Source organism: Loxodonta africana, chromosome 7 (assembly GCF_030014295.1).
Source record: "Loxodonta africana isolate mLoxAfr1 chromosome 7, mLoxAfr1.hap2, whole genome shotgun sequence".
NCBI lineage: Eukaryota > Metazoa > Chordata > Mammalia > Proboscidea > Elephantidae > Loxodonta > Loxodonta africana.
The window spans coordinates 9418830-9445780 of NC_087348.1; the positions used below are offsets into that span (position 1 = coordinate 9418830).

At 55.5% G+C, this 26951-nt stretch overlaps 2 protein-coding genes across 9 annotated transcripts in view; one reads left to right on the forward strand and one right to left on the reverse strand.

The window, feature by feature from the left end:
• On the reverse strand, positions 1-16106 carry FRMD8 (FERM domain containing 8). 4 transcript variants are annotated; one of them, XM_064287801.1, is made up of 11 exons: positions 15975-16106; positions 15591-15675; positions 13885-14052; positions 10395-10496; positions 10018-10076; positions 9741-9907; positions 8167-8391; positions 6726-6849; positions 5793-5909; positions 4855-5059; positions 1-2198 (listed from the first exon to the last, which is right to left on the reverse strand). In XM_064287801.1, exons 2-11 carry the CDS (start codon positions 15673-15675, stop codon positions 2080-2082), a joined length of 1371 nt encoding a protein of 456 aa, XP_064143871.1. In that variant the 5' UTR covers positions 15975-16106; the 3' UTR covers positions 1-2079. The 4 variants fall into 4 exon arrangements, with proteins under 4 accessions (XP_064143871.1, XP_064143872.1, XP_064143870.1 ...); XM_064287800.1 differs by having other exon boundaries at positions 5-2198; positions 5793-5936; positions 13885-14049; XM_064287799.1 differs by having other exon boundaries at positions 6-2198; positions 5793-5936.
• SLC25A45 (solute carrier family 25 member 45) overlaps positions 16063-26951 on the forward strand; it is a 22144-nt gene continuing 11255 nt past the window's right edge. For 2 of the 5 annotated variants that reach the window (XR_010322401.1, XR_010322400.1), the window contains exons 1-6: positions 16063-18159; positions 23326-23409; positions 24304-24347; positions 24444-24515; positions 24782-24967; positions 26626-26884. Coding sequence is in view for 3 of the 5 variants with exons in the window: in XM_064287803.1 (XP_064143873.1) it covers positions 23373-23409; positions 24304-24347; positions 24444-24515; positions 24782-24967; positions 26626-26884 (598 nt within the window). In the remaining 2 variants the exon portion in view is untranslated. Of the gene's footprint in view, positions 18160-23325; positions 23410-24303; positions 24348-24443; positions 24516-24702; positions 24968-26625; positions 26885-26951 lie in introns of those variants that run through there. The other 3 variants (XM_064287803.1, XM_064287804.1, XM_010599046.3) reach the window with 3 other exon arrangements.

A 26951-nucleotide genomic window follows, 5' to 3' on the forward strand; every position in this document is an offset into this window, starting at 1 on the left:
GACAAACTGCCTGAATGAGAGAACTTGACTCTGGGCCCATCAGCATCTGGTCTGGAGAGCCCCAGGGCTCCTACAATGCAGAGCTAATAGAAACAACCAGTCTGTAGTGAGCACACCTCATTTCAGATCATAAACCTCCCTGGGTTTGCTGGAAACAGATTTTATTATGAATGAATCACATGATACAAAAGAATGAGACTATTCAAGGGCATTTAGTAAAATCCTGCTTTGTCCCAAAGGGCAGGCGAAAAGGTTAAGGCACAATGGATGGTCAGAAAACAGGAGACAGAGGCAGTACAGTAAAAACCCCGTCATCTGCGCACGGGTGTAAACAAACATGCGCACATGCGCACACACGCATACACACACCCCTGCCGCCCATCAGATAAGAGATTTGCCTGGAATCAACAGTCAGTGGGACCAAGATGACAGGGCTGGAGGTGCCAGGAGAACTGGGCTGGGCAGCTCTCAGTGGGTCAAACAACTCCAAGAAGGAAGACAAGATGTGGCAACTAGCTCCCGCTCCCCGGCGGGGACATTCCAAACAGCTGGGAACACCTCACCAGCCTCTCCTTTACTGATCTGATATGACAAACAACAAAGTCCCTGCTGTGGGAGGCCAGCCTGCCTCAAACACCTGGAGTGTTCACATGACAGACAAGTGGGTACTAATGGGCTCTTGGCCTTGGAGTGCCTGCTGGCTCCCATTTCCTTTCCCACGCTGGTTTACCATTGGGAGGGGAAGACAAAGTAAAGCCCCGTGCTGACCCAGGCTCTGCCTCCTTACGGCGGGAAGGCCCAGGAAGCAGCTGGGAGCTGCCAGTACAGCAGTACCCACCTCAGTGCCAGCTAGGAGAGCCCTCCTCTCACCGTCGGCTCATCTGGGAAGACCCAGAGCCAGTGTGGCCAGGAGGACAAAGATGGGAAAAGCCAAGTACCCACATCAAATCTCCTTTTATAACATACTTAAGATGAGATGTTCTCCAGTTGCCGGGACATCCCATACACAGCTGGCTCAGGCCTCAGGCCAGATGGAGAGGCTGTCTGGAAATCCCCGGCAACGTCTTTGAAGACAAGCCAGTGGCTCTGAGGTAAACAAGGGCTGTTTTCTTGATTTGACCCAGAGCTCACCAGCTTCATGGAATCAAAGCAGATAAAAAAAAACCAAGACCCAGAACACCACGGGAGAAATGATGGGATTGGGTGGTTCGGTAAAGGGAGCCGCCCAGGCTAAAGGGTCTTCTGGAAGCTTTCCACAGAGCAGGGAGTGAGGCTGGTAGGCTTGTTCTTCCACAGGATACCCCCCACCCCCAGCGCAAAGATGTCACAAAAGGCATTTTCCTTCTGGCTAGAAAATCTCATGCCTGCGAGACTGAGGGTTCCACCTGAGTTGGGCTCTGACCCCTCCTGCCAGTCCCAGCAGAGCACCCCCAGCCCAGGAGACACAGTGACCCAGTGTGCCTGGGGCCATGGTTCCAAGAACCAGTCCAACCAGGGAGGGTGTGGGAGTGTCCCTCATCATCTCAGTTTCTGCTGCAGTTCAGTTGAGGGAGGCCCCTCCCCTGCCTCCCAGAGCATGGCCCAGCCTGGCAGTGTGGGGTGGAATGCCAGCAGAAGGAATGTGGGGACATGTCACCAAAGTCCAGGGGAAGGACCAAAGGCACAGACCGGACCTGCAGGTCCCAAGGCCTATCCTCGGCAACCTGTCACCGGAGATGCCACCGGGTGAGATAGCAGCAGGCACTTCAGAGCAGGGGACACTGTCCATCTTGAGAGGGAAACAAAGGAGGTCTGTGGGTAGAAGCGGGTGGCTGGGTCCAGAGTTCAGGGAAAGGAGGGGGTCTGTATGAGGGGTCCCGAGGGGAGGCCCAACTGCCGACTCTACAGGCCCCGGCATCGGCCCTGGCCCAAAGTCCCTGGTCCATGGTCTGAAACACCTGCAGACTCTGAGCAACAGGGGTGCCCCCCAGGCACACACACCTTCGGGGACTAACTCGGCCCACCTGTCCCTCAGAGAGGACAGGGCAAGGCCAGGTCCTGGGGGGCTCCATGCACCCTCTTCTGTCTGAGCTGCCGCCCTCAGCCCTGCTCCAGGCTGTCGGTTGGCTGCACCATGTTGTAGCTCCCCTGGCTTGTGGAGAGCTGCCGGCTGAAGAAGGACGTGGTGCGCTTTGGCTTCACCCGCTTGATCTCCTTGCCTGTGAGGGAACAAGAGAAATGCACTGAGAAGCGGCTTTCCCTGAGGTGAAGGGGCCTGGGCCCCAGGGAAGCCTGGGTTCTGGCTCCAATGGGACGGCTCCTTCTAGAGCCCATTCATCTGAGCACCCCCCTTCATTCCTGCCATCTTTCTGACCCTCAGTCCCCCTCCCAACACTGTGCCCCCATGACAGCATGGACGGGCCTGTGGCCAGCCTCACAAATCAGGGGCAACAGGTTTGCGTTCGATGTTGGCTGGCTGTGGGGTCTGAGGAGCTTCTCTTAAACTTATTTAAAATAGACCAAGGAAACAAAATACTTGCAATATCTACAAGTGACTAAAAGTGAGCCCCCTTAAGATAAAAAGACCCTGACAAGTTAAAAATACCAAGCCAAGTGATGAAAGTCAGCATCAGCACCGATACATTGTGTTGATAGTATGTACTCTTGAAGTGATGAAAATGGCAGCTCTGTGGTCTTCCTCCCCAAAACCACTAACCCCAGTCTAATCATGGGAAAGATGTGAGACAAATCCCAACTGAGGGGCCTCCTACAATACACCTGATCCAGTCCTCCTCAAAACTGCTAAGGTCTGAGAAACTGTCACAGCCCAGAAGAGGCTAAGGAGACATGAAAACTAAATGTGATATGGTGGCCTGGGTGGGATCCTGGAACAGAAAAAGGACACTAGGGGAAAACTAAGACAATCTAAATAAACTATGATCTTTAGTTAATAACAATGTATCAAAATTGGCTCATTAATTGAATAAATATACCATATTAATAATGTAAGATGTTAATTAAAAAAAAAACCCTCAAACGGAAGGAAAATAAGCAAAAGATATGAACAGGAATTCATGAAGAAAATATAAATGATAAAGCACATAAAAATGTTCCAACTTCTCTGGTCTTCATATGCCAACCCAAACACCTCTCAGAATGATAAAACCCATTGTGGGTGAGGAAGTCAGGTACCAGTTTTCAACGAGCTGGTTTCAACTCATGGTGACCCCATGTGTGTCAGAGTAGAACTGTGCTCCCTAGGGTTTTCCAGGGCTGATTCTTCTGAAGTAGATTGCCAGGCCTTTCTTTTGACATGTCTCTGGGGTGGACTCAAACTTCCAGCCTTTCAGTCAGTAGCTGAGTTTGTTAACTGCTGCCACCACCCAGGAACCTTAGAAGGCAAAACCATTCTGGAAGGTGATAAATAGCAAAAGCTTTGAAATGTGCACACGCTTTGACCCAGGAACTCCACCTCTAGGAATTTACCTGGAGGAAACATCTCAGGTTCCAATGAAGGATTTAGCTCTGGGTACATTGTTAATACTAGCTGAAAACTAGAAATGAGCTACAACACCTGGCACTAAGGGACCGGGTGAAAATGACTGCTCCAGCCACTTTAGAGATATAACATGGCAACATTGCTACTGTGGTTTAGAGTATGTTACAGAGAATTACTTCTTTTTATGATTATAAAAATGAGACACTTATTGTAGCACATTTAAATGATATAAAGAAGTACAAAGAAAAAGATATGAGTCACAGAAACTGATCACAGTTGCGGTCTCGCCCTCCGTACACACGAACAGATTCACACGTTACGCGTGTTGTCCCGTTACCGGATCTTTTAATTCAGCATTCTTTTGTAGACATCATGCTGTTGTAACACAGACCTTCGTTATCACATAAAAAACAAACGTGTTTTGCAATAATTTTAGATTGCCAGGAAAGGTGTGAAGGTAGTACAGCCAATTCCCATGTACCCTCCCCAGACCACACCCATTGCCGCTGACTCATAGCAACCCTATAGGACAGAGTAGAACTGCCCCATTCGGTTTCCAAGGAGTGGCTGGTGGATTTGAATTGCTGACCTTTTTTTGGTTAGCAGCTGAGCTCTTAACCACTGTGTCATCACGGCTCCTATGCCTCCCCAGGTTTCCCTTATGTAATACGTTACCTGGTACGTTTGTCAAAACGAAGAAATTGACATTGGTATAACATTATTAACCAAATGACAGGCTTCAATTTCATATTTTCCCACTATTGTTTGTCTGTTTCAGGTTCCAATCCAAGGTACCACATTGCATTTTCCAGTTGCTGTCGAGTCTATTCCAACTCATGGTGACCCCGTGTGTCAGAGTAGCACCGCACTCCATAGGATTTGCAACGGCTGATTTTTTGGAAGTAGACTGCCAGGCCTTTCTTCCAAGGTGCCCCTGGGTGGGCTCATACCTCTGACCTTTCAGTTAGCAGCTGAGCGTGTTAGCCGTCTGCACCACACAGGGCCTCCACCACATGGCATTTAGGGCCTCACACTTTACCAGCTGCACTGAAATCCACAGGACGTGGCTCCACAATTTGTCTGCCCACTCCTTTATCACAGGCATTGGGTGGTTTCTCGTTTCCCATCATTCTGGATGATGCCTCCGTGAGCACGTTTGGGGATACAGCAGTGAGAAGGGACAGGAAGGGCTGTTACAGCCTGGGGCCGGGGCCTCCAATCGTGGCTCCCAGAGCTCAGCCCTCTCTTCTCTCAGCCAAGATCCTGCAGGGTGGCGCCTAAGGCACCCTGGGCCTAGAATGGCTCTGCTCTTCCCTCCGCCCCAGAGCTCCCCATGGTACAAGTGTGCGTTCATACACACACAAAGGGTTGCTCACCATCGTCCACGTAGTCAATGGTGGAGAGATGCTGGATCCGGCTGCATACCACACTGCCTTGCCTCAGTAGCTTGGGCCGCTGTGTGGGAGGCGGCGAGGCACCTGGGGCCGAGGTGGGGCCAGACCCACTGTCCTGGGGGGCAGCGGGCTCCACAGCCTGGTTCAGCTCGATGCAGTACTCAATGAGGCTGCTCATCAGCTCGGCCTGGGGAGCAGAGAGGGGCCTGCGTGAGGCCTAGTGGGTGGGCAGGCCCAAGCCCAGCCATTCTGTACCCGCTGCTGAATGGGGTGCACCAGCCACAGATAGCTCCTTGCCCTCTGGGGGGAGGCAGTGTGGAAACAAACACCATTCACCCAAGAAAGGAAGGAAAGAGGGAACGTGCACCAGAGCTCAGGCTCTGAAGTGTCTGGAGACCCCAGGTGGTGGCGGGAGAGGAAGACGTGTTTTCCAAAATGGGGGTTTGGAGAAAGGAGACGGCAGAGGGACAGCCTAAACAGTGGCGAGGGGCCTCTGATGGAAGAGGGTTGCCCTCTCCCCTGTGACCCAAGCAGGGTAAGAGGAGGGCCCTGAGGTGAGGTGGGCTGGTGAGGTGCTGAATAAAACGTGCTGAGTGAATGGATGAGGGAGACAGAGGAACCGAGCTCACAGGGGCTGTGAGGATGGAGGAGATGGTACTGAAACAGCCCAACCATTGCGCAAACCCTCAGTGGACAAATGCTCCAACGGCAGCTGCTGCTGACACTGCCACCTGGTATGGAGCCTCCAGACCAGTACTCACACTCGCCCAGGCTGCTCCAGGTCAGTAGGCGCTCAGGTTTCCGTCCTCCCTCAGCCCCCACGCAGCCCCCCACCCCCTCCCTGCTGCAGAGAGCCAGAGGCCTGGAGCCTCCCGTAGTCAGCTTGCCCTGATGGGAGCCCTGAGCGCCCCACCCGCTACCTGCTTGGAGTAGATCTTGAGGAGCTTGTTGACAGGCATGCCCTCGCTCTCCCCATCAAACTCCAGCCACAGCACAGGCTCCTCCTCCTCGGGGGAGGTGTGGTCCCATGACAGCTCCTGGAAGCGCAGGCCCAGCAGAACGTGCTGGTGGGAGGCAGAGTGAGGCTTGGACTCTGGTGAGCAGAAGCCTGCCCCCCACCCCACCTGGCTGCCACCAGAGTAAACACCTGGCCAGGATGTTGACCTCCAAGATGGAGTCTAGGCTCATTCATGCCTTTCTCTAAGGAGGGGACCCCAGCTTTCCTCAGACCCTCAAAGGGGACTGTGCTCCAGGAAGGCAGGTTCCTACCCAACACCGCCCCTTACAGCTGGGAAAGCCACATGGGGTAGAAGAGGAAGATGGGGAAGGGGCCTTTTCCAGAGATCAGGTGGGGCCGGCATGTGGGGCACAGACAACCTCCAAGGGCTGAACCCCTCTCTGGGGATAAGCAGAGTCGACCAAAACCCCTCCTGACTTACAAGGAGACTCCCACCTAGGCACAGAGAAGCTGCTACTCAGGCAGGCGGGAGCCGAGCCAGTTGCCCAGTGCTGGGCTGAGGAGAAGCAGGAGCTGGCCGACTAAGGGCTGGGTTGCCCCAACCGGGGTCCGTCGTGGGGCTTTTCTAGAAAACTACCAGGCGGTCTCCATGCTGAGCAGCCAGGCCCCAGGAGCCTCCTTCCACTTAAGGGTGGAAACTCCAGCTGTAGCCTCACCCCGCCCCCCTCAGCACACTGGGCAGAAAACTGATCCCAGGACACAGCCAGGGAAACCTCTGGATGACGGCAGGCCCCTCCCAGATGGTCCACCCGCTCTTGTCCCCAGGGCCAACCATGGGCCCTTCCTCCCATGAAGGCCTTCCCTAGGCCCATTGCGGGGAAGCCAGAGGTGGCACCTTCTCCCGGCAGTCGATGACATGCACGCCCTCCAGACTGATGGCCACGGTCACTGGCTTACGCCCGCCCCGGTGCAAGAAGCTCTGGGCTGGTTTGTCAATCTCGCCGTGGAAGAAGGCACACCTGGGGAGGGGACCTAATGTCAGCCCTACCCACCAGCCCCAAGAACAAATGACCCAAAGGGTCCTGATTCAGCTCTACCCAGAAGGCCCAGGGAAGAAGCCTGCTCTGGGCCAGGCTGTCCTGGGCCCCTGAGAAACCTAGGTTGTTTGGGAACTGAGAGTCTGTCCACAGGGCACAGATATTCTGTGAAGCAGGAGCAGCACCAAGGTTGGGCCTGCTCGGGAAACAGGAGGTGGATTCAGGGCTGCCCAGGGAAGCAGCTCTGGGGCTGGACAATGGGACCAGGAGTGGTACAGTGCCCTGGGATGCCAACCCACCCATCATGTCTCCTTTCCTGTGCCTCTTGCCCCTGCCACATCCTCTGTCCCTCCTTGAACTCCAGTTAGTCACTGTGCCACCCCTCCCCTCCCATTCTCACCCCTGGCCAAGCGAGCACCATAGTTAGATCCTGCACCTCCATCCAACATTCGGCAGTGGTTCTCATCTCGTTCAGAGTCAAAGCTGACATCCTCATGGAGGCTCACAGATCCCTACAAGACCTGTTCCCGTCACCTCCAGCTCCGCCCCTTACAGCTCTCCCCTCAGCTCGCTCTGCTCTGGACACGGCCGGGCCTCGTGGAGGGCCTCATGGAGACGGCTGTCTTCTCTGCCCGGAACTCTCTCCCCCACGTCCTCATGTGTCACTCCTTACCTTCCAGTCTCTGCTCAAATAGCACCTTCCAGTGACACTTCCTCTGACTATACCACTGAAAACTGCAAGCCCCCACATCTGTCCTACTGTGCTCCACTTTTTCCCATACCACCTGGTACCTGCTGAGATAACACGTGGCTTACTCATTCCCTCCACTGCTTACTGTCTCTCTTTCTCCACTAGAATATCTGCTTCTCTAGGCCAGGGATCAGGTCTCCCTGGTTCACCGAGGAGCCCCAAGTGCCTAGACAGCTATCAGGCACACAATTGGTGCCAAGTGCTCCGCATTAAGTGCTAGCCTTATGGGTGACGGCTGGTCAGAGGGAAGGCCCCCAGGCCCAGTTACCCAGTAGCTATGGCAGGTGGAAGGAGAGAGCTCATCAGAGGTGTCCCAGCCTGAGAAAGAAGAGGAGAGGAGGCTGGGTGCTCAGCTTGGGGCCTGAGGTGGTGGGGCCGAAGCACTGCCTCACGTGAGGGCTGGAGCTCAGCCGGAGTTAGTGAGGGCCAAGGACAGATTGCTGGGCTGAAGGGGACAGAGAGCCCACAGCTGTGGCAGCCTGATAAGGGATGGTGGCCTGGTGTTGGTGGGCGGGGTCCGGTGCTGGTGGGTGGCTGGGGGTGCTCACCCATAGAACGGCAGCTCGTGGCACTTGAAGAGGTAGGCGCGATAGTGGATGCTCAGGGGGTTCTCCCCCTCACCGTCACTGCCGACCACTTCTTTCACCTCACGGTAGGCATTCAGCAGGCCCTGCTCGCCAGGCCCAGCCTTGGTCCCACGGCCCCGGAGGGCAGCAAAGAGGCCCTGGCCCCGCTTACAGAGGTGGGCAGGGAGGAAGGAGTCCAGCTTCTCCCTGAGGATGAAGATGGATGCTCAGCATGAGGAGGGGCAATGCAGGGCAGGCGCTTGGCTGGAGGTGCTGAAGGCCTCAGGGCCGGGTGTCATGCCCATGGGGCAGACAAGCAGAGCCGCAGGGCAGAAGCGCAGCCCTCCCCCGCCCAGCAGGGATCCTGAGGGCCCTCCCTGCCCTGACCACAGAGACGCCCACTGCTGCGGTCCCACTCAACCCAGAACTCTGGGAGCGGTGTGGGCTGGCGGGCAGGAGGGCTCATCCCACAAAGAGAAGGTGGAGGCAGGCCTGGACAAGGGAAGGGGACATACAAGCTGCTTCTGGGCCAGAGACCAGGTAAGGGGCCCAGGAGGGGAGGCACAGGCACCAGATAAAGACAGTTGTAGTTCAAATACCAGCCCTTCGCCTAAGGGCAGGCTCTGGAGTCTGACTGCCAGCCTGCAGCACAGCCCACCCTGTGACCAGGCTGTGGCAGTTTCCCCATCTGTAAAGTGGGTGGGGGGGAGTAACATCCCCCACTACCTGCCCAGAGTGCCAGTTACCATGACCCTCAAGCATGATGACACTCTTCAAGAGCAGACCCAGGAGGCCCAACAATGACAGCCCAGCTGGCCCTGCTCCCTGCCTGCTCACAGTCTGCCCAGCCCTGTTGCTTCTCAACCAGCCTGGGATCACTGTTGAAGTGCTCCCTGGCTCTGCTCCTCCTGCTGCTCCAGTTGCCCTGCCTGGGGTCTGCAGCACCCTCCCTCATCCCTCCAGCTCCTCTGAAACCTGATCTTGTCTTCCTCACCGCCACCCCACCCACTCACAAGTCCTGCCACAGCCAATTGCATCCTCCAGTGGGGTGCCCCACAAGGCCTGGCCCTGCCTCCCTCCTGGCCAGCAGCCAGTTGTCCACCCGGGACACCACCAGAGTGCCTCCTCCAAGCTGCCAGAGAGAATAGGCACAGGCAACTGCACAGAAAAAGGCACAGGTTTTCAGGAGAGGGTGGAAGTGGGTAGTGGCAGGCTGGAGCTTCTGAGGAAGGGCCCCACAGCCCACAGCCCTGCACTAAGCCCAAATGTCACTGGTGACTGGAAGTCACTGTGGTCGGTCCCCTGGCTGTGGCACCAAAGAATAATCTCAGGCCCCTCCTGACCCCAGACAGGATCCAGGGCTTCTCAGAATATAGACTCTGCTCACCACCACTTCACCCAAGTCTCCCCACTGCCCAGCACCGTCAGCCAAGAGGAGGAGTGAGGCCTCAAGGCCACACAACGCATGTCAGGGCCCATCCAGGACTGGGCCCGCACCCCTTGCCCCACCTGGCATCCAAGGATGAGTCCCCCTCCTGGGCCGCACTGTCCCTCACCTCAGGGTGCAGGCAGCAGACTGGCCGGGCTGGTAGGGCCCGAGCTGCACACGGCACACCAGGGCGCCCAGGGCCTCGCAGTCCTCCACGTCACACGGGTACCTCGCGGTCAGCACGTTGCCCTTGGCCTCCTCATAGAGCAGCCGTAGGACCTCCTCGTCGCGAATCTGCGGGCCGGGCAGGGGGGCTGCTCAGATGGGCTGGGCCAGGCACGAGTGGGTGGGGCAAGGGGTGCTGGGCACAGGCACCAGACCTGGAGGTACTGCTTACGTCTCACCTGTAGCTCCCGTCGCTTGGGGAAAAACACATTCCTTCGGAACTGCAGGGAAGGCTCGTCTGGGGAGAGGGGCTGGGTCACCACCAGGCTCCTGCTCAGCTGGCCCTGCCCGCTGCCCTGACTGGCCCACTCCCCAGGCCCCAACTCTCACCCTTCACAGCCCCTCCCAGCCCACCCCATCTCCTGGGCTCCCTTTAGGGGCCCTTCCCCTGCCAGAAGTGGCCGCTGGAGCCCAAGGGAGATGCCAGCCCTGTCCTCTGCCAGGGCAGTCCTCCCTGTCAACAGGAGCCTAGTCTCAATGGCAGTCAGTGTTCCAGACCCAGGACTGACCACCCTGGGAGGGCCCTGGAGCTGGGAAGGGCGACGGTGGCACTGACCCATGGCCAGGTCTTCGTCCGGGGCATCAGTGAAACGCAGTAGCAGCTCCGGCCACTGGCGGCCCAACTTGTAGGGCTGGTGCTTGGGCTTCAGCTGTACCTCTGTAGGATGAGAGGGCCAGTGGCACATGTAGCCTCAGACCAGTCCTCCCACCACCCCTACTCACTGCCATGAATGACAGCAACAAGGACAGCAGTCACGGCACCAGGCACGCAGACCAGTTCAAGTGGTTTACATGCATTCCCACAGTAACCCCATCCGGAGCAAGGGAGAAGGAAGGAAACCAAAGACACAAGGGAAAGATGAGCCCACAGGACTAATGGACCACATCTACCACGGCCTCTACCAGACTGAGCCCAGCACAGCCAGATGGTGCCCAGCTACCACCATTGACTACTCTGACAGGGGTCAGAATAGGGTATCCTGGACAGAACTGGAGAAAAATGTAGAAAAAATTTCTAACTCACACACAAAAAAACCCAGACTTACTGGCCTGACAGAGACTGGAGAAACCCCAAGAGGATGGCCACCGGACACCCTTATAGCTCAGTAATGACGTCACTCCTAAGGTTCACCCTTCAGCCAAAAATTAGACATGCCCATAAAACAAAAAGATACTAAATGGGCACACCAGCCTAGGGCAAGGATGAGAAGGCAGGAGGGGACAGGAAGGCTGGTAATGGGGAAACCCAAGGTCGAGAAGGGGAGTGTTGACATATCATGGGGTTGGCAACCAGTGTCACAAAACAATATGTGTATTGTTGAATGAGAAACTAACTTGCTCTGTAAACCTTCGTCTAATGCGCACACATACAGACACAAAAAGAACTTTTAAGAGCTAAGTAATACTGCAAATGAAGTTAACGGGCTAAATTTTAAAAAGTCACACAGCAAGTGAGAGGCGGGTCCAGCTCCCTGCAGAGCCAGCCTCTGACTGCTCACGACAGGCCCCAGGCTGGGCTGGAGCTGAGGCTGTGGCTGATGAAAGATGCTGGGGGTGATGGTATGATGGGCCTGGAACCACCTGTGGTTGTGTGCCACTGAGTTGATTCTGACTCACGGAGAACCACCTGTGCAGCGTAAAACTGCTCCATAGGGTTTTCAAGGCTGGGGCCTGAGTGCGTCTGAGCATTTCCTGCCAGCCTGACTCCAAGGGTCCTGTTCTTTGGGCCACTCCGTCTGTCTGGACCCTGACCTTAAGCCAAAACAGCAGGCACGGCCTCCAAGTTGGCTTCTCCACCTCAGCGACCCCCTCATCAACTCCACCACGTCCACCCCTTCTGCTGGGGTCCTCAGAGATAGGCGCCTTATACATCATCCACTTTGCGGTGGGAAACTGAGGCCACAGAAGGACAGTGACTGCCTAAGGTCACAGAGTTAGCGGCTAAAGTGAGAGGACAGTTGTGTCTCTCGGACCCTCTCTGAAGTCTGGTCATGAGCTCCAAGAACTCCCAGCATCTAGACTTGGCTGGCAGCAGGGGGCTCTGTGCCCACTTGAGAACCGAGTAAGGTAACTGGTCACATACTGGGGAGAGGGTGGCACCCTAGGGCAAGGGCTCCCTAATCCTGGAACAGTGAAGCCCAGCAGTACAGAGAACTCCCAGCATCAGAGCAGGACTGTGCTGACCCCAGCCCCGTGGACTTCCAGATGGCGCTGTCCTGCCCACAGACTTTCCCCCAACCTAGACGGATAGTCCCTGGAGCCAGGAGCCCTGTTCCAGGCTGTGACAATGGCATGGAATTTCACACCCTCCCAAAACACCCTGGTGGCGTAGTAGTTAGGAGCTACTGCTGCTAACCAAAAGGTTGGCAGTTTGAATCCACCAGGCGCTCCTTGGAAACCCTATGGGGCAGTTCTACTCTGTCATATAGGGTTGCTATGAGTCGGAATCCACTCGACAACAACAGGTTTTGGTTTTTTGGGTCACAACACCTGGCCAGAACGGTGTCTCCGTGGGCGATGCCTCCTCCCTTGTTGCCCCCTCCCCTGCCTGAAAGGCTCTCAGCCCTGAAGCGTCTGTCACTGCGTCACACAGGGGTCCAGTGGGGGGCACAGACTCCAGTTCTGAGGGGCACAAGTCAAAGTAAAGTGGCCTTTCAGACCGCCAAGCCAGCCTGGGAACAAAGTGGTGTTGGCTTTGTGCTGGGACCTCTAGGACTGGCAGGGTGGCGCCCAGGGTGACCAGGCCACACAGGCAGCCCATTCAGGCCTCCTGCCAGAGGGGGAGCAGGAATGTGAGGAGGAGGGAGTGCCTCAGAGGAAGTGGGAGGAGGAACAGGCACTGGGCCTCCTGCTGCCAGGCAGGCAGCTGGCACAGGAGAATGTCACCCCCCAGCTTTCCAAAGACAGAGCCAAGGGGCCAGCAGCCCTGACCAAAGGCCCTGAGGGGGAAGGAGAGGGGTCAGCAGGAAAAGGGTGGGCAACAGCTATAGAGCAGTTGCTGAGCAGGAAGCCCTGGGGGTGGGGGTGGGGGGAGGTGCTCCTTCCTCCCCCACGACATTTCCTCCCTCAGGGTGGAGGCCTGAGGAGGGGAGGCCATCACTGGGTTGCCCGTGGCTGTTCTCTCACTCTGTCAGTGGGAGCAATTCCCCTTTCTCGCTACAATGGAGAGCAAGGCAGCTCAGAAAATGCACAGGCCTGGACACCAGTTCACTTTCCCATGATGTGGCCCTCTCTCTCCCGGCCCCCTTCCTGACAGAGCAGCTGGCTCAGAGGCCCTGTTCATCAGGGACCATGGGCCTGGGGGTCTGGAGGGCCACTGCCCATGCCATGGCTACTCCATCTCCCCTTGGGCTCTCAGCCTGAACTGCCTCTGTGGGGCCAGAAGGGCACAATGTGGGCGAAGGCAGGGCCAGAAGCCAGGCAGGGCCAGAGGCCTCCCCCTCCCCGCCCAAAACCCCTTACAGGAAATTCAGGTGTCTCCACTGCCTGCCTTCCCCACCCTGGGGAAAAGTCTCATCCTGAGGGGGCTGCTCCCTGGGCCACACACCACCTTCCTCCCAGGGGCCAAAGTCCTTCAGAACCCTGTAGTGACCACACAGGCTCCGGTTCTGCTCTTGTCCTACCACTTTGTCGGCCTACTGCTCCAAACTTCCACGTCCTCATCTGCAAATAGGGCTGGGGGATGGGCTGAGATGAAACTGCATGCAAGATGCAGTTCAGAGGAGACACAGATCCCGTCTTAGTGAATGTGGAAGCCTCCTGCCCCCTAACCCCCCACTGTCCTGTTCCCCGATGTCCCAGGGCCCCCATCCAAGGCTGAGGGCAGGCTCAGCCCCTCCTCTGCCACCAGCAGAAGGAAAGGAGGGCAATCAGAGGAGCCAGGAGTCCTCTCTGGGCATCTGGGTTCTTAAAAGGGTAGATGGCTCTGGACAGCCCCAGGTCTTGCCTTTCCAATATCCAGTGGCTAGATGTTTGGGACTTCCCTCTCTTCCCAAACTGGTCACTGCCTTCCAAACCTCCCCGCTGGCCTCACTGCCACGCCTTACCCAGGAGAGGGGAGACAAGCCAGAGCGCAAAGGCATCCACGGCGATGTCCGGGAGCTGCAGGACCTCGCGGACTGTGCGGTGTAGCTCGTGGGCACTGAGTGCGGGCAGGTTATCGACAGCCAGGGGCAACACCGTGTCATCCGCCAGGTACACCAGCACGTCAGCTGCTGTGATGGAGGCCAGGCCAGATCAGCTGGGGCTCACCGTTCAGGCGCAGCCAGCAGGGACCAGGCACCTGCAACCACCCATTGGGGCAGAAGCCCCCGCACTATGCCCCTTAGGTGACCAAGGCTCCCTGCCTGAGGCAGAGTCTACTCCAGGAGTGTGCGAATCCCAGCACCCCTGAAAGACCCTGTTAAGATTATGCCTATTAGAACTTATTCAAGACTCTCAAACCACCCAGAAACCCAGCCACTCCAGCCCAGGGACCAGAAAACCCCTACCCCAAAGTCCAAAGGTTCAGCTCAGACTGGGGTGACCACTGGCCCCCAACTCTCTGCCGTGCTTCTGCCCTGAAAGCTTTCCACAGGTAGGGAAACAATATCAGGATAAGAGGTGGGAGGGGGTGGGAGAGCCAGTGACCTGCTGGGGTCCTCAGGCAAGTCACCATCCCTTTCAGGGCCAGGCTAAGATGTAAACAAGGTAAAGCAAGTTCCAGATCTTGGCTTCCTAAGACCATTCAGGCCACCAGACTCAATACTGTGGCGTTTCAGGATAGCTTTAAGCAGGCCCGGGAAGCACAACCCAAAAGGCCAAGCATTCTGTTGGAACAGCCTGAGAGATTCCCATTTGGAGCCTGGAGCCACAGCGAGAGCCTTGGGAGAACGGCCAGAGTCAAATCCCCATTTCTGGAGCAGCAGGTACCCTAAAGGAGCCACAGGCATGGAGGCCAACACACTCGGGTTCAAATCCTAGCCCAAACCTGGCACGAGCCAGGTGGCTGACTTACGCAAGTCAGTTTGCCTGTCAGTTGCCTCATTTGTAAAATAGAGCTAACACCCCTCTCCAAAACATGGCTATGAATCAAAGGACGGGAAGCCTGTGAAAGGGTGGGCACAAAGGATCATTAATATAAGTGCAGTGCTCTTTGGACTCTGAGTCTATCCTGCTCCAAGAGCTACCTTCTTCAGAGATTATAATATAATCTCCAAAACCAAAAAAGAAAAAACAAACGTGCTGCCATGGAATTGATTCTGACTCATAGCAACCCTACAGGACAGAGTACAACTGCCCTATGGGGTTTCCAAGGAGTGGCCAGTGGATTCGAATTGCCAACCTTTTGGTTAGCGGCCGAGCTCTTGGCCACTGCGCCACCAGGCCTCCTAAATAATCTCCAGGAGGCTGAAATTTAGACCCACTTTTCAGGTAGGGGAAATGGGTACTGAGGGCTCCAGTGCCCCATGACTTAACCCCTCTATGGTTCAGTTTCCTTCCTGTAAAACATAGATAATAATCGAAACAAAGAAAACAAAGTGTCACTTCCCATCCATGCGATTTCACAGCTATTTGAGGTCAACGAGACTCAGGAGGACAGGACTCAGACAGGAAGGTCCTGACAGCGCCAGAATTCCTGGAGTTATCCATATCTCGACGTAACTCACTTGTTAACACGACAGATTATCTTTAATGAAACAGATGACAAGCTATAGCCCCTTCCCTGGAGCTGGGTCCCAGGAGGGTAAGGAGAATGGGGACAGGCACCCACCTCGGGCTCCCACGGAGGACACGCTGCTTCGGTGGGACAGCTCCGCGGGGCCAGGCGGCCCGGCACTGCCTTCTGTCGCGTCCATCTGCAGAGAGAAAGAGGTGCAGTCGTTACTGGGGTTCAGGGATGTGGCGGGCTGCTCAAGCTCTCGTTGAAATAGTTAAGAGGGGTTCCCGGGCTGGGTCTGCGAGGTTGGACAACGCTGGCTGGAGGGATCGAGGGTGCAGACGGGGGGTCCTCGGCCGACGCAGGGTCAGGGCTGGGCTGGTCGGGGGTCCAGGCTGTGACAGAAGCGGGGGCTGAAGCTCCGCGCGCGGGATGCCCAGGCCAGACACCGTGCATTCCGATACGGAGCGGGCAGGGAGGGTGTCCCTGTGTTCTCACCTCGCAGGGACGCAGCGCCCGCCGCCTCAGCCCAGGCCCGGTCCTGACTCCGGCCCCAACTCCGGGTCCGACCCCGTCACAGCCTGAGCTACCGCCCGGGCTCCGGCTTCTCGGGCGGCAACACGGAAGCCGCCGCAGGAGAAAGCGCTGAGCGTACGGCCACGCCTCCCCAGCCCTCAGGAGCCAATCGGAGCCCGAGGCCGCCGCGCACGCGCATTGCTGGGCGCCCAGCATTTCCCCCCCGCCCAGAGCCCGCGCATGCCCGGAATGGCCCGGAATCCCACCTTGCGACTCTAGTTACACACCCAGGATATCCGTATTAGGAATCAGCCTCAACACCAGCCCAAGTGACCGAGGACGAGTCGCCCACCGCCCACTCCTGTGACAGGGTGTGGTGAAGGTTCAAGGAAATCGAGGGTGCAAGCGCGAGCTCTCCACACGCCGTGTCATTTGGGGCTGGTGCTCTCACCTGTAAAATGAAGATGCCTCCTCGGACGTGTCAGGGACACACTCTGCGATATGCTGGGTAAAGAAGAGACGCAGGCAGCGGCCTGGTGGTGCAGCGCCGTGAGGGTAATGGGCTCCTCAAAGGGCAGGAGGCTGGGCCGGTCCCGACCCATCTGCACAGGTGCCACCTCCACTCCGGGCCTCAGTTTCCTCATCTGCCAAACGAGGTTACAGTAGATGACCTCTAAGGGCCCTTCCCACTCTCCAATTATGTGTGTGTTAGAATCTCAGGCCAGGCACACTCCCTCTTTTTCCCAGGGAGCAGTCACATGGCACCCGCTATCTTAGACACACAACCTGAGAACTTGAGGCATTCTTAGGCTGGAGAGTGGTGATGGGGCCCCAAAGAAAAGAGGCAGGTGTGAAACCACCTATCCCCAGGGTCACGTCACCAGCATGTCTTGGCAGCCCCAGCATGTGTGTGCCTGAGGTATAGATCTTGGAGACAGACAGGTCTATGATGCCTTCCTGAGCTGGGGAAGTGGGTTCAACTTGTCCTGATTCCCTGAGTTTGGAAGACAGTTCTAGCTCCTGACTGAGCCCAAGTTTCCTCAATATTAGAAACAGCTCTTTGCCTGCCTTCCCAAGACCCAGGGGCTCACCCCTTACAATGTGTCTTTCTTGTAGCATGACCTAAGGGCTCTAGGAAGCTCAATGTGGGCTGGAGAGGAGAGGGTGCGGTGGGAACAGGCACTTCTGTCCCGATTCTCAGCTCTGGGATCCTCAGACCAGGACACAATGACCCTGTGCCTCCCTAAACCAGCTAGAGCAAAGTGGGGACACAGTTCAGTCAGTGTTGTTGGGTGCTTACTGTGTGCGGGACCTGTGCTACATCAGGGTACAGAGACCCTGGGGAGACACGTCCCTGCCTTCAGAAAGCTTATATCATGGTTTAATTGGACAGTGTAGGGAAAGCGGAGAGAAGTCCAGGAGAAAAGCATATTTAAAATTACATAAGACAAAAGAATAGCCTCGAGCTTTAAAAACTATAAGCAGGAAGAGGATGGGCCTCAATTCCTGAGCACCTACTGTGTGCTGGATGTTGGGCTAGGCATTTTCATGTGTGTCACCTCACGTCCTCCTCCTGGACCCTGTAAGTGGAACTAAGCGTAAGAGCAGCTACCTTTCGTCGAGTGTGTGCTATGTGCTAGACTCTTCTCTGAGTGCTTTAATCCTTGTAACACGTTAAGAAGTGTTATATCTCTGTTTTATGAAAAAGAAAACCAGATTGGAAATATTGAATCACAAGGCTGGGAGCTGACAGGTGTGTGTAGTTGTGGGGATGGGTGGGGACTAGAACCCAGGTCTAAGCAAGCGAGGAGGGGCTTTGGGAGAGAGTCTCCAAGGCTACACATGGTGCTGGCTGATAGGGCAGGCAGGCCAGCGAGGAAATGCATTCCTGGTAGCGAGGTCTCCATAGGCATGGTTGGGACACCGGGAAAGCCCAGGGCACAAGAGGGTACAACAGGTGAGGCTGGGAAGGTGGGGTGGCATCCAGTGTCAGGGAGCCTCGAATGGCAGGGTGAGGGATTTGTGGTTGGTTTGTCAGGCAGTGAGGACGTTTTAGAGGTTGTGAGCTAGAGAGACCAGCTCAGAGCACTCCCTTGCCAGGGAAGATTTGCAGGAGGACTGGAGAAGAGCCAGCCGGTGGATGGGCTTTGCTTCTGCAAGGCTCTAGGTGAGTAATTATGAGCTGAACTGGGTTGGTGTGGTGGAATTTGGAAAGGAAGGGGGGCCCATTCTGAAATGAGGAGCTGGGGGGACTACAGACCTTTAGAGCTGAGAGGCCCTGGCCATAGCAATCATCTGGGCTTGCCCTTCCTTTGTATGCAAGCAATGAAGGATACCATGGCCCGGAGAGGGTTTTGCTAAGGTCAGTCAGGGTGACGACAGAACCAAGACTGTAGCCCAGCCTTTTGTGAGAGACCAGCAGTCAGGAAGGTCCTTGAGGCCGTGCCAGGGAGGAGGTTGGAGATAAGGCCCTGCCCCCTCAAACCTGTCCAGTCGTGAGAAAGTAGCAGGGTGGATGGATTCTGCTTTATTCACAGAGGGAGAGAGGAGAAGGGTGAGCAGACAGGACTAGTCCTCAGCATCCAATGGGAAACAAAGCTGCCATGAGACCCGGGGTGGGGGTGCTGGGGGTCCTTTACATTCTTTTGGGTCCTTCAGAGGTGGGGAGTGAGAACTGAGCCCCAGGGCTGGCTACTGATACTGCTCCCTGACCCTTCTATCCATCCATCCATCATTCATTCATTCATTTGACTAATATTTCTTAAATGCCGATTCTGTGCCACAGAGACTCTGGGTAACAACTGGTTAAGCACTTGGCTACTAGCTGAAAGGTTGGCATTTTGAAACCACCCAGAGGCACCTTGGAAGACACGCCTGGCCATCCGAAAGGTCACAGCCAAGAAAACTCTATGGAGCAGTTCTACTCTGCACACGGGTCACCATGAGTCGGAATCGACTTGATGGCAACTAACAGCAATAACTCTGTATCACACACTGTACTGAGCCTTTGAGGCAATAACTCTGTGTCACACACTGTACTGAGCCTTTGAGGTACATTAGTGAACAAAAAAGCCAGAGATCCCTGCCCAGACAGACGAGTCAGTGACCTGGTGTGTCAGAAGGTGACAAGTGCAATGAAAAAAAAGAAAAAGTAGAGCCAGGGAAGGGGCACCCAGCACCACGCTGGAGGGGATGGGCAGATGGCAGTGTTGACCAAGATGATCAGGGCAGGCCTTCCTGAGAAGTGCTATGTGTGCCAAGGCTCAGGTGAGGGAGAGTTCATGCAGAGGAAACAGACAGTGCAGAGGCCTAAAGATGGAGTGTGCTTGAAGAAGGGTCAGGAGGCCAGGGTGGCTGGAGTAGACGGAGCAAGGGGGTGGTGGCAGGAGATGAGGTCAGAGGAGTGTGGGGCCGCACACGGGTGGCAGTGGTGGGGGATGGTCTGCGGTCCTAGGAAGGACTTTGGTTTTGCTCTGAGCAGATGGGGCCATTGCAGGAAGCTGGGCAGAGAAACCCTGGTCTGATGTAGATTTGAAGTGCCCCCTCTGGCTGTGCTGCCCTGTGGAGAACAGACTGGAATGGGGGCGGAAGCAGGGAGGCCGGCTGGGAAAGTGGCATCACTAGGATTGGCGTCCCCCCGCCCCCCGCCGTGGACCTCCTCCCCTACCAGATCATAAAGAATTCTTAGTGATGTTTTTTGTGCTAATGTTGTTACTCGTAGATCGTAATTTATATGTCACTGTTTCTTTTCTTTTAATTACTATTTCAGTCTCCAAAAAGTTACTGATACAGGTTACTGCAATTTTATAGTTAAAACATCAGAAAATTTGACAAAATCAGTGACCGTAAAGACAGCAGCACCAGCAAAAATAACACTGCGTGCCTGTAGCATGCTCAGACCTAACCACGTGACTTGAAGTGTCACTGTAACTGGGTAATAATGACAGCTCTGACCGGAGGGCATTAAAACAAAAAACCCGTCGCTATCAAGTCGATTTCGACTCATAGTGACCCTACAGGACAGAGTAGAACTGCCCCATGGGGTTTCCAAGGAGCGGCTGGCTCGTGAGTTCGAACTGCTGACCTTTGGTTAGCAGCCAAGCTCTTAACCACTGCGTCACCAGGGCTCTGTTCGGAGGTACAAAAAGTAAATTAGCACAGAGCTTTAGCCTTGTACGTACACTGATACATGTAAGCTGGGCCTAAGAAAAACGTTCTTTGGTTTTGTGTGATCAGCTACAGGGATTTTTGTTTTTTAATTGTGCTTTAGGTGAAAGTTTATAGCTCAAGTTAATTTCTCATACAAAAATTTATATGCATATTGTCGTATGACCCTAGTTCCAATCCCTGTAATATGACAGCACATTCCCGCTTGCCATCCCAGGTTTCCCATGTCCATTCAAGCAGCTCCTATCTCCTTCTGCCTTCTCATCCTGCCTCCAGACAGGAGCTGCTCATTTAGCCTTGTGTAATTTTTTTTTATCTACTTGACTTAAGAAGCACAGTCTTCACAAGTATTATTTTATGTTTTGTATTCCAGTCTAATCTTTGTCTGAAGAGTTGGCTTTGGGAATAGTTTTAGCTCTGAGTTAACAACGAGTCTGTGGGCCATGTCTTCAGGGGCTCCTGTAAGACATGGCCCACGGTCTCAGTCAGACCATTAAGTCCGGTCTTTTTACATGAATTTGAGTTCTGTGCCACACTTTTCTCCTGCTCCATCAGGGACTGTCTGTTGTGTTCCCCTGGCAGGACAGTCATTGGGGCAGCCGGGCACTATCTAGTTCTTCTGGTCTCAGGCTGATGGAGTCTTTGGTTTATGTGGCCCTTTTGTTTCTTGGACTATTATTTTCCTTGTGTCTTTGGTGTTCTTCATTCTCCTTTGGTCCAGGTGGGTTGGGACCAATTGATGCATCTTAGATGGCCGCTTGCTAGCTTTTAAGCCCCAGACACCACTCACCAAAGTGGGATGCAGAACATTTTCTTAATAAACTTTACTATGCCAATTGACCTAGATGTCCCCCAAAACCATGGTCCGCAGCCCCCAGCCCCCGCTACTCTGTCCCTCGAAGTGCTGGGTTGTGTTCAGGAAACTTCCGAGCTTTTGGTTTAGTCCAGTTGTGCTGACTTTCCCTGACTTGGTGTCCTTCCCCTCACCTAAGATAATTCTTGTCTACTATCTAGTTAGTGAATTCCCCTCTCCCTCCCTTCCTACCCTCGTAGCCATTAAAGAGTGTTTTCTTCTGTATTTAAACTATTTCTTGAGTTCTTAGAATCATGGTCTCATACAGTATCTGTACTTTCGTGACTAATTTCACTCAACATAATGCCTTCCAGATTCATCTGTATTGTGAGATGCTTTGTGAATTCATTGTTGTTCTTTATCGTTGCGTAGTATTCCGGTGTGTATGTGCCACAGTTTATCCATTCATCTGTTGATGGGCACCTACGTTGTTTTCATCTTTTTACTATTGTGAGCAGTGCTGCAGTGAACATGGGTGTGCATATATCCATTCGTGTGACAGCTCTTATTTCTCTAGGATGTGTTCCAAGGAATGGGATTGCTGGATCGTTTGGTAGTTCTATTTCAAGCTTTTTCAGAAAGCGCCAAATCGATTTCCAAAGTGGTTGTACCATTTTACATTCTCACCAGCAGTGTATAAGTGTTCCAGTCTCTCCACAGCCTCTCCAGCATTTACTATTGTGTGTTTTTTGGATTAATGCCAGTCTTGTTGGGGTGGAATGATATCTCATTGAAGTTTTTATTTGCATTTCTCTAATGCCTAATGATCGTGACCATTTCCTCATGTGTCTGTTAGCCGCCGCTACAGGGATATTTTTATAAAAATAATAACTTTCTGCTGAAACACTGCACAAAAACTTTATAGGCAGTCATTTTGGTGTCATGCCCTCTAACAGTGTCACCTGGTGTGGTTCACAAGTCCCCCCCCCCCTTCGTAGTGACACCACTAGGTTGGGGCAGTGACGCAAGTGGTAATGATGGTGGCTTGGGGCAGGGTGGCAACTGTGGAGGAGGTGAGAAGGGTCTGGATTCTGGATCTGTTTAGATGATAATATTATCGAGATTTTCTGATAGAGTGGGGGTGGGATGCAAGAGAGAGGCACCAAGGGTTGCCACTGCGTTTGGGGCCTTCACAGACTTCTATAGGCAGAAGTGCCTTGAAAGAAGACCCCCCCTTCTTCCAGCCTTCCCCTCCCCCTGGTGTCCAGGGAAGGAGGTTCCAGTCCCTGCTGTGTTGGTTTGGGTTGAAGTTGTCCAAGGAGAAATGGGCAGCCATACCCCAGCCACCCCCAGGTCTGTAGACACACTAACATTTATACCGTCCTGGAAAAGGGGTGAGCCGTGGTGGTACAGTGGTTAAGAGCTCGACTGCTAACTGAAAGGTTGGTGGTTCAAACCCACCAGTGGCTCAGAGGGAGAAGGATGTGGCAGTAAAGGTTACAGCCTTGGAAACCCTACGGGGCAGTTCTACTCTGTCCTATAAGGGTTACTCTATTTACTCCTCCACCAGACCGCAGTGGGTTTGGTTTGGGCAAGGGTCAGGGGGGACAGGCCCCAGGAGAGCTTGGTTTATGACTCACACTCAGAGTCATAAACAGCCCCGGGGAGGGCAGACAGGCTCCAGGTCCCTGGTGAGTCACTCCCAGGAGCCTGTCCCTCTCCGGCCCCCACCCAGCTCCTCGGTGCCGCAGGTGACTGCAGGTTAGGGCTGCCCCCTGGTGGCCGTGGTTCTGTCTCTGACAGCCTCGCTGCCTGTCCTGGAGCAGGCAGCCTGGTGTGTTTCTGTGGGGATAACAACTGGGAGTTTGGGCCGGGCTAACGGGCTACCAGTTTACCAGTTGCCATTCAGTCAGTGTGTGTCAGAGAACTGTGAGCCATAGGGTTTTCAATGGTTGATTTTGGGGAAGTAAGATTGCCAGGCCTTTCTTCTGAGATCCCTCTGGGTAGACTTGAACTTTCGATCTGTGAGTTAGTAGCTGAGCACATTAACTGTTTGTACCACCCAGCGGCTTACCTTGCTGACTGGAGGCAGCCCTGGAGGGGTTCCAATCAGGAGCTGGGGCCTGGTTGCCCTCCCTGGCCCAGCATGGCCACTGTCAGCCAGTCGGGGAGGTCAGGCCACTATGCACCCATCGTTCCTGCCCTGTGCACCTCCTCCAGTTTAGTCACCAAGGTTGGCGCTCTCCCATCTCCTGGCTGCCCAAGGTCTGGGCATTGGGCCACTTCTCACCCCTGCACCCAGGGTTAAACATTAGTGGGAGGCTATCAGACTGGGTCCGGGGGAGGGAGAGGGCTGAAGTCAACTTTCTCCAGCTTCTCCTGGCACCGGAGCCTCCAGTTCCTGCCCTGTATCCAGGACAATGCCTGCAGAAGAGTTTGTGGCTGGCTGGATCTCTGGTGAGACATTTTTCTTCCTTCTGTCACGTCACCCCCAAGGGTGGGGTGACATCAGAGCAACTGAGGCCAAAGTCCTGGTTTCCCTGGAGCAGCCCAGAGCCAGCTGTCTTGGGGAGCTCCTGGGGATTGCTGGGGGGGTGGGGGTGGGGAATGAGAGGAGGGCACAGGAGTGGAGGAGGGGCTTCTGCAATTCACTGCCCAGTGCCTGATACCTACCGAGGCCAGGAGCCCCTGTGGCACCCTGACCTGCAGCCCTGCTCTCCAGGTCCTGCTCTTCCACCTGCTGTGGGGCTCAAGGGTCAAGGTCACCTGTGATTTCACCTGCTGTCCTGAGTTCCCTTTTGGGCCACTGCCCTATCTGGCAGTGGGCTGCTCTCCTGGGCCCTGTGGCCTGCTATACTTCCCGACTCAGCCCAGCTGGGTGACACCCCCTTAGGAGGAAGAGGTGTTGTACTGAACCTCCCCCAGATCCAGAGCCAGCCTTGGGGCTCAGGTCATGGCTATGAAGGCTAGGGCCAGGGAAGGGGAGGTGGCGGGGCCTGGACAGGAAGCTGAAAATTGGAGAGTCGTTCCAGAGTCCCACAGTCACACGAGCCAGTGGGGCCCTGGTGGTCTGCCCAGCTGAGGACATGTGGGTCTGGGTGGGCTCTTGCCTTTTGGGTGAGGCCTCAGGCAGGATTCAGGGGGTCTCACTCCCTTTGACCCTGTACCTTCCTCATGTAGTGTCTGGTGGGAGGCAGGCCCAATGGTGGTGGGGCAGCTGGATTTTCTCAGGAGTCTGGCAGGAAAGTGGGCTGCAGGTGTGTGTGTAGCCCAGCCCCTTCCCTCCCGCCTGGAGCCTTTCCTCAGCCTGACATGAGTGCCCTCACTCATAGCACCTTCTTGTCACCACAGGAGCTTTGGGCCTGATCCTAGGACACCCCTTTGACACTATAAAGGTGAGCCTGGGGAAGGTCCCAGGGGACCTCGCCTGCATTGAGCTTCGGGGGGTGTCTCTGGCTGACCCACCACCCTGCGTGCCTGTCCCCCTGCAGGTGCGGCTGCAGTCACAGAGCAAGTACCGTGGTATCTTCGACTGCGCTATGCAGATCTACCAACATGAGTCGGTGCGGGACCACTTCTGTTGGGGGGGGAGGCGTCTAGGCAGCTGGTGCAAGCTTTCCCCTCTCCGACGGGGCTCTGCCCCTGGAAAGGAGAAGACCCGACCTGGGGCTGTGAGGAGGAGAGAGGATGGGTGGTAACTTACTGCCCAAGGGTGGCCTTCCTTGCCCTCAGCCTGCCCCCCTCCTGCAGCCAGAGGAGGCCCTGCCAGGCAGGAGCAAGCAAAGGGGAGCCCGACACCCCGCCTATTCCTGCATCGCTGTGTCTGCAGATCCTGGGCTTCTTCAAGGGAATGAGCTTCCCCATCGCCAGCATAGCCATAGTCAACTCCGTCCTGTTTGGGGTCTACAGCAATGTCCTGCTGGCACTCACGTCTACCACCCACCAGGAGCGGCGGTCCCAGCCTCCCAGCTATACAGACATCTTCATAGCAGGCTGCATCGGGGGGTTTGTACAGGTGAGGGGAGCGCTCACACACACACACACACACACACACACACACACACACACACGTGAACCCAGTGCTGGTGGCAGCACGTGGTTAGTGCAAGCCTTGCCCTCCCAGCCCCCTCTGGCAGCCCCACAGCTGCAGAAGGCAGGCTGCCCAGCGGGGGTAGTGAGGAGCCATACAGAAATGGCTGGCTCCCAGCTGTTCCCCTGGACCTGGCCTGGCTGGGCCATGGCCTTCCAGGTTGCCAGCCTCAGGGCAGACGTATGGAGAAAAGAGCGGGCCGAACTCAGGTGGGGGCAGGTATAAATGACATTAGCCAGGGCCCACCTCCACGGGGGCCTGTCTGCCCCACAGTTGTGGGGAGACTTCTCCCCCAGGTGACCTTTGACTCTTGGGAATTGATAGCCTCAGCTATAGACCTTTATCCCCAGCAGAGCTCGGGGCCAACCCCTGTGTCTGGGTGGCCACGACCTGTGAGCCCTCACCTGGCCCTGGCACCACCTATGTCCTGGGTATTAATCATTAAGTGACTTCAGTCATTTATTTTTGGTCTTTGTTCTTGGCACTTTAGTGCGTGGTTTTGAGAAGGTGGTGGAGGGAAGAGGGGCCTTCAGGTACTGGAGGGACCTTGAGCTGAGTGGGGAGGCTGAGCCGGCAGAAGGGCGCAGGCCTGGCTCTGTCCCACTCTCCTCAGGCCCCTTGGTGACTGTCTACTTGGACCTAATGCTCCTAACACACTTGATGAAGCCAAGTGCAGGGACAAAGGACAAAGTCAGGCTGTTCATTCAAATAAATGAATGATTAATGAAACCACCAAAGCCTGGCTTCTCTTTTGCCCCTTCTTGAGAGGGAGGCGTGGTGCAAAACAAAACAAGACACATAGCCCCCAAGTGATTATGCTCCCCTCGGTGTGGGCCTCTATCCTCTCTAAACCTTGGCATCTTATCTTGACCTAGTTGCCTCCTTGACCCAAACCCCTGACTGCCCCCAACCTCCATCCACAGCCCCCCAGCACCAACCCTCACCTGGGGCCAGTCCCAGTACTGTCCCACATCTGTGTCCATCTGCTTCAGCCGATGGATAGGAGTCCTGGAACCCCGCAATTCCACCTGGCACCTGGCTTCCCATGCTTGGAAGTCTCTGTGCTGGGACACTTCGGAGGTGGTGGGCTTGCCCCTCTGGGCCTCAGAGGTGGCCTGCAAAGGGCTGTCATTAGAACCGTGCTGACCAGGTGCCTCCTTCACCCTGGGCAGGGTTAGTCCTGTACTGTGACTCATGGTCCCAGGCCACATCCTTTATTCTGACCTGCTCACTGCAAATGCAATGCACGCTTGCCCCTGGCGTTGCGGATACTGGAAACCTGCCCCTGCTCCTGAGAAAATAATCCTGTGTGCCTACTGCGTGCCACCTGTGTGCCGGGTGTGCACAGTGCTGTTGCATGATGGGGGGTAGTGAAGCTTTCTGCCAGGGCGCCCGATGCTAAGGGAGGTGGGTGGTCCACATTGCGTCAGGGCCCCCTGACCCATCCCCAGGGTGAGGCCCAGCCATGCGAGCGAGAGCCTGAGTACAGCCATGGGGGTTGGGGTGGCTCCAGCAGGGAGACGCTACCCCTCTTACTAATGTAAGCAGACCATGACCAGGGCCTTCCTGTTCCTTCCCTACAGTCCTACTGCCTGGCTCCTTTTGACCTGGTCAAAGTCCGTCTGCAAAACCAGACAGAGCCGAAGGTGCAGCTGGGGAGCCTGCAGCCGCGCTACCGGGGGCCCCTGCACTGCGTGTCCTCCATCCTCCAGAAGGAAGGGCCCCAGGGGCTGCTCCGAGGGTCTGGTACCCTGATGCTGAGGGACACCCCCACGCTGGGCATCTACTTTGTCACCTACGAATGGCTGTGCCGCCAGTATACCCCAAAGGGCCAGAATCCCAGTAAGTCAAGTGGCCCCAGAGGATGGAGTGAGCAGTTGGGGGCAGGGAGCTGGGCCCAGGCAGGGGT

Coding starts and splice junctions, on each gene's coding strand:
- FRMD8 (XM_064287799.1), bottom strand. CDS start 15,675: ATGGACGCGACAGAAGGCAGTGCCGGGCCGCCTGGCCCCGCGGAGCTG. Junction 10,497..13,884: donor GCTTGTCTCCCCTCTCCTGG/GTAAGGCGTGGC, acceptor CTCATCCTACAG/AGGTACAGCTGAAGCCCAAG. Junction 6,850..8,166: donor CACGAGCTGCCGTTCTATGG/GTGAGCACCCCC, acceptor TCCCCTCCCCAG/GTGTGCCTTCTTCCACGGCG.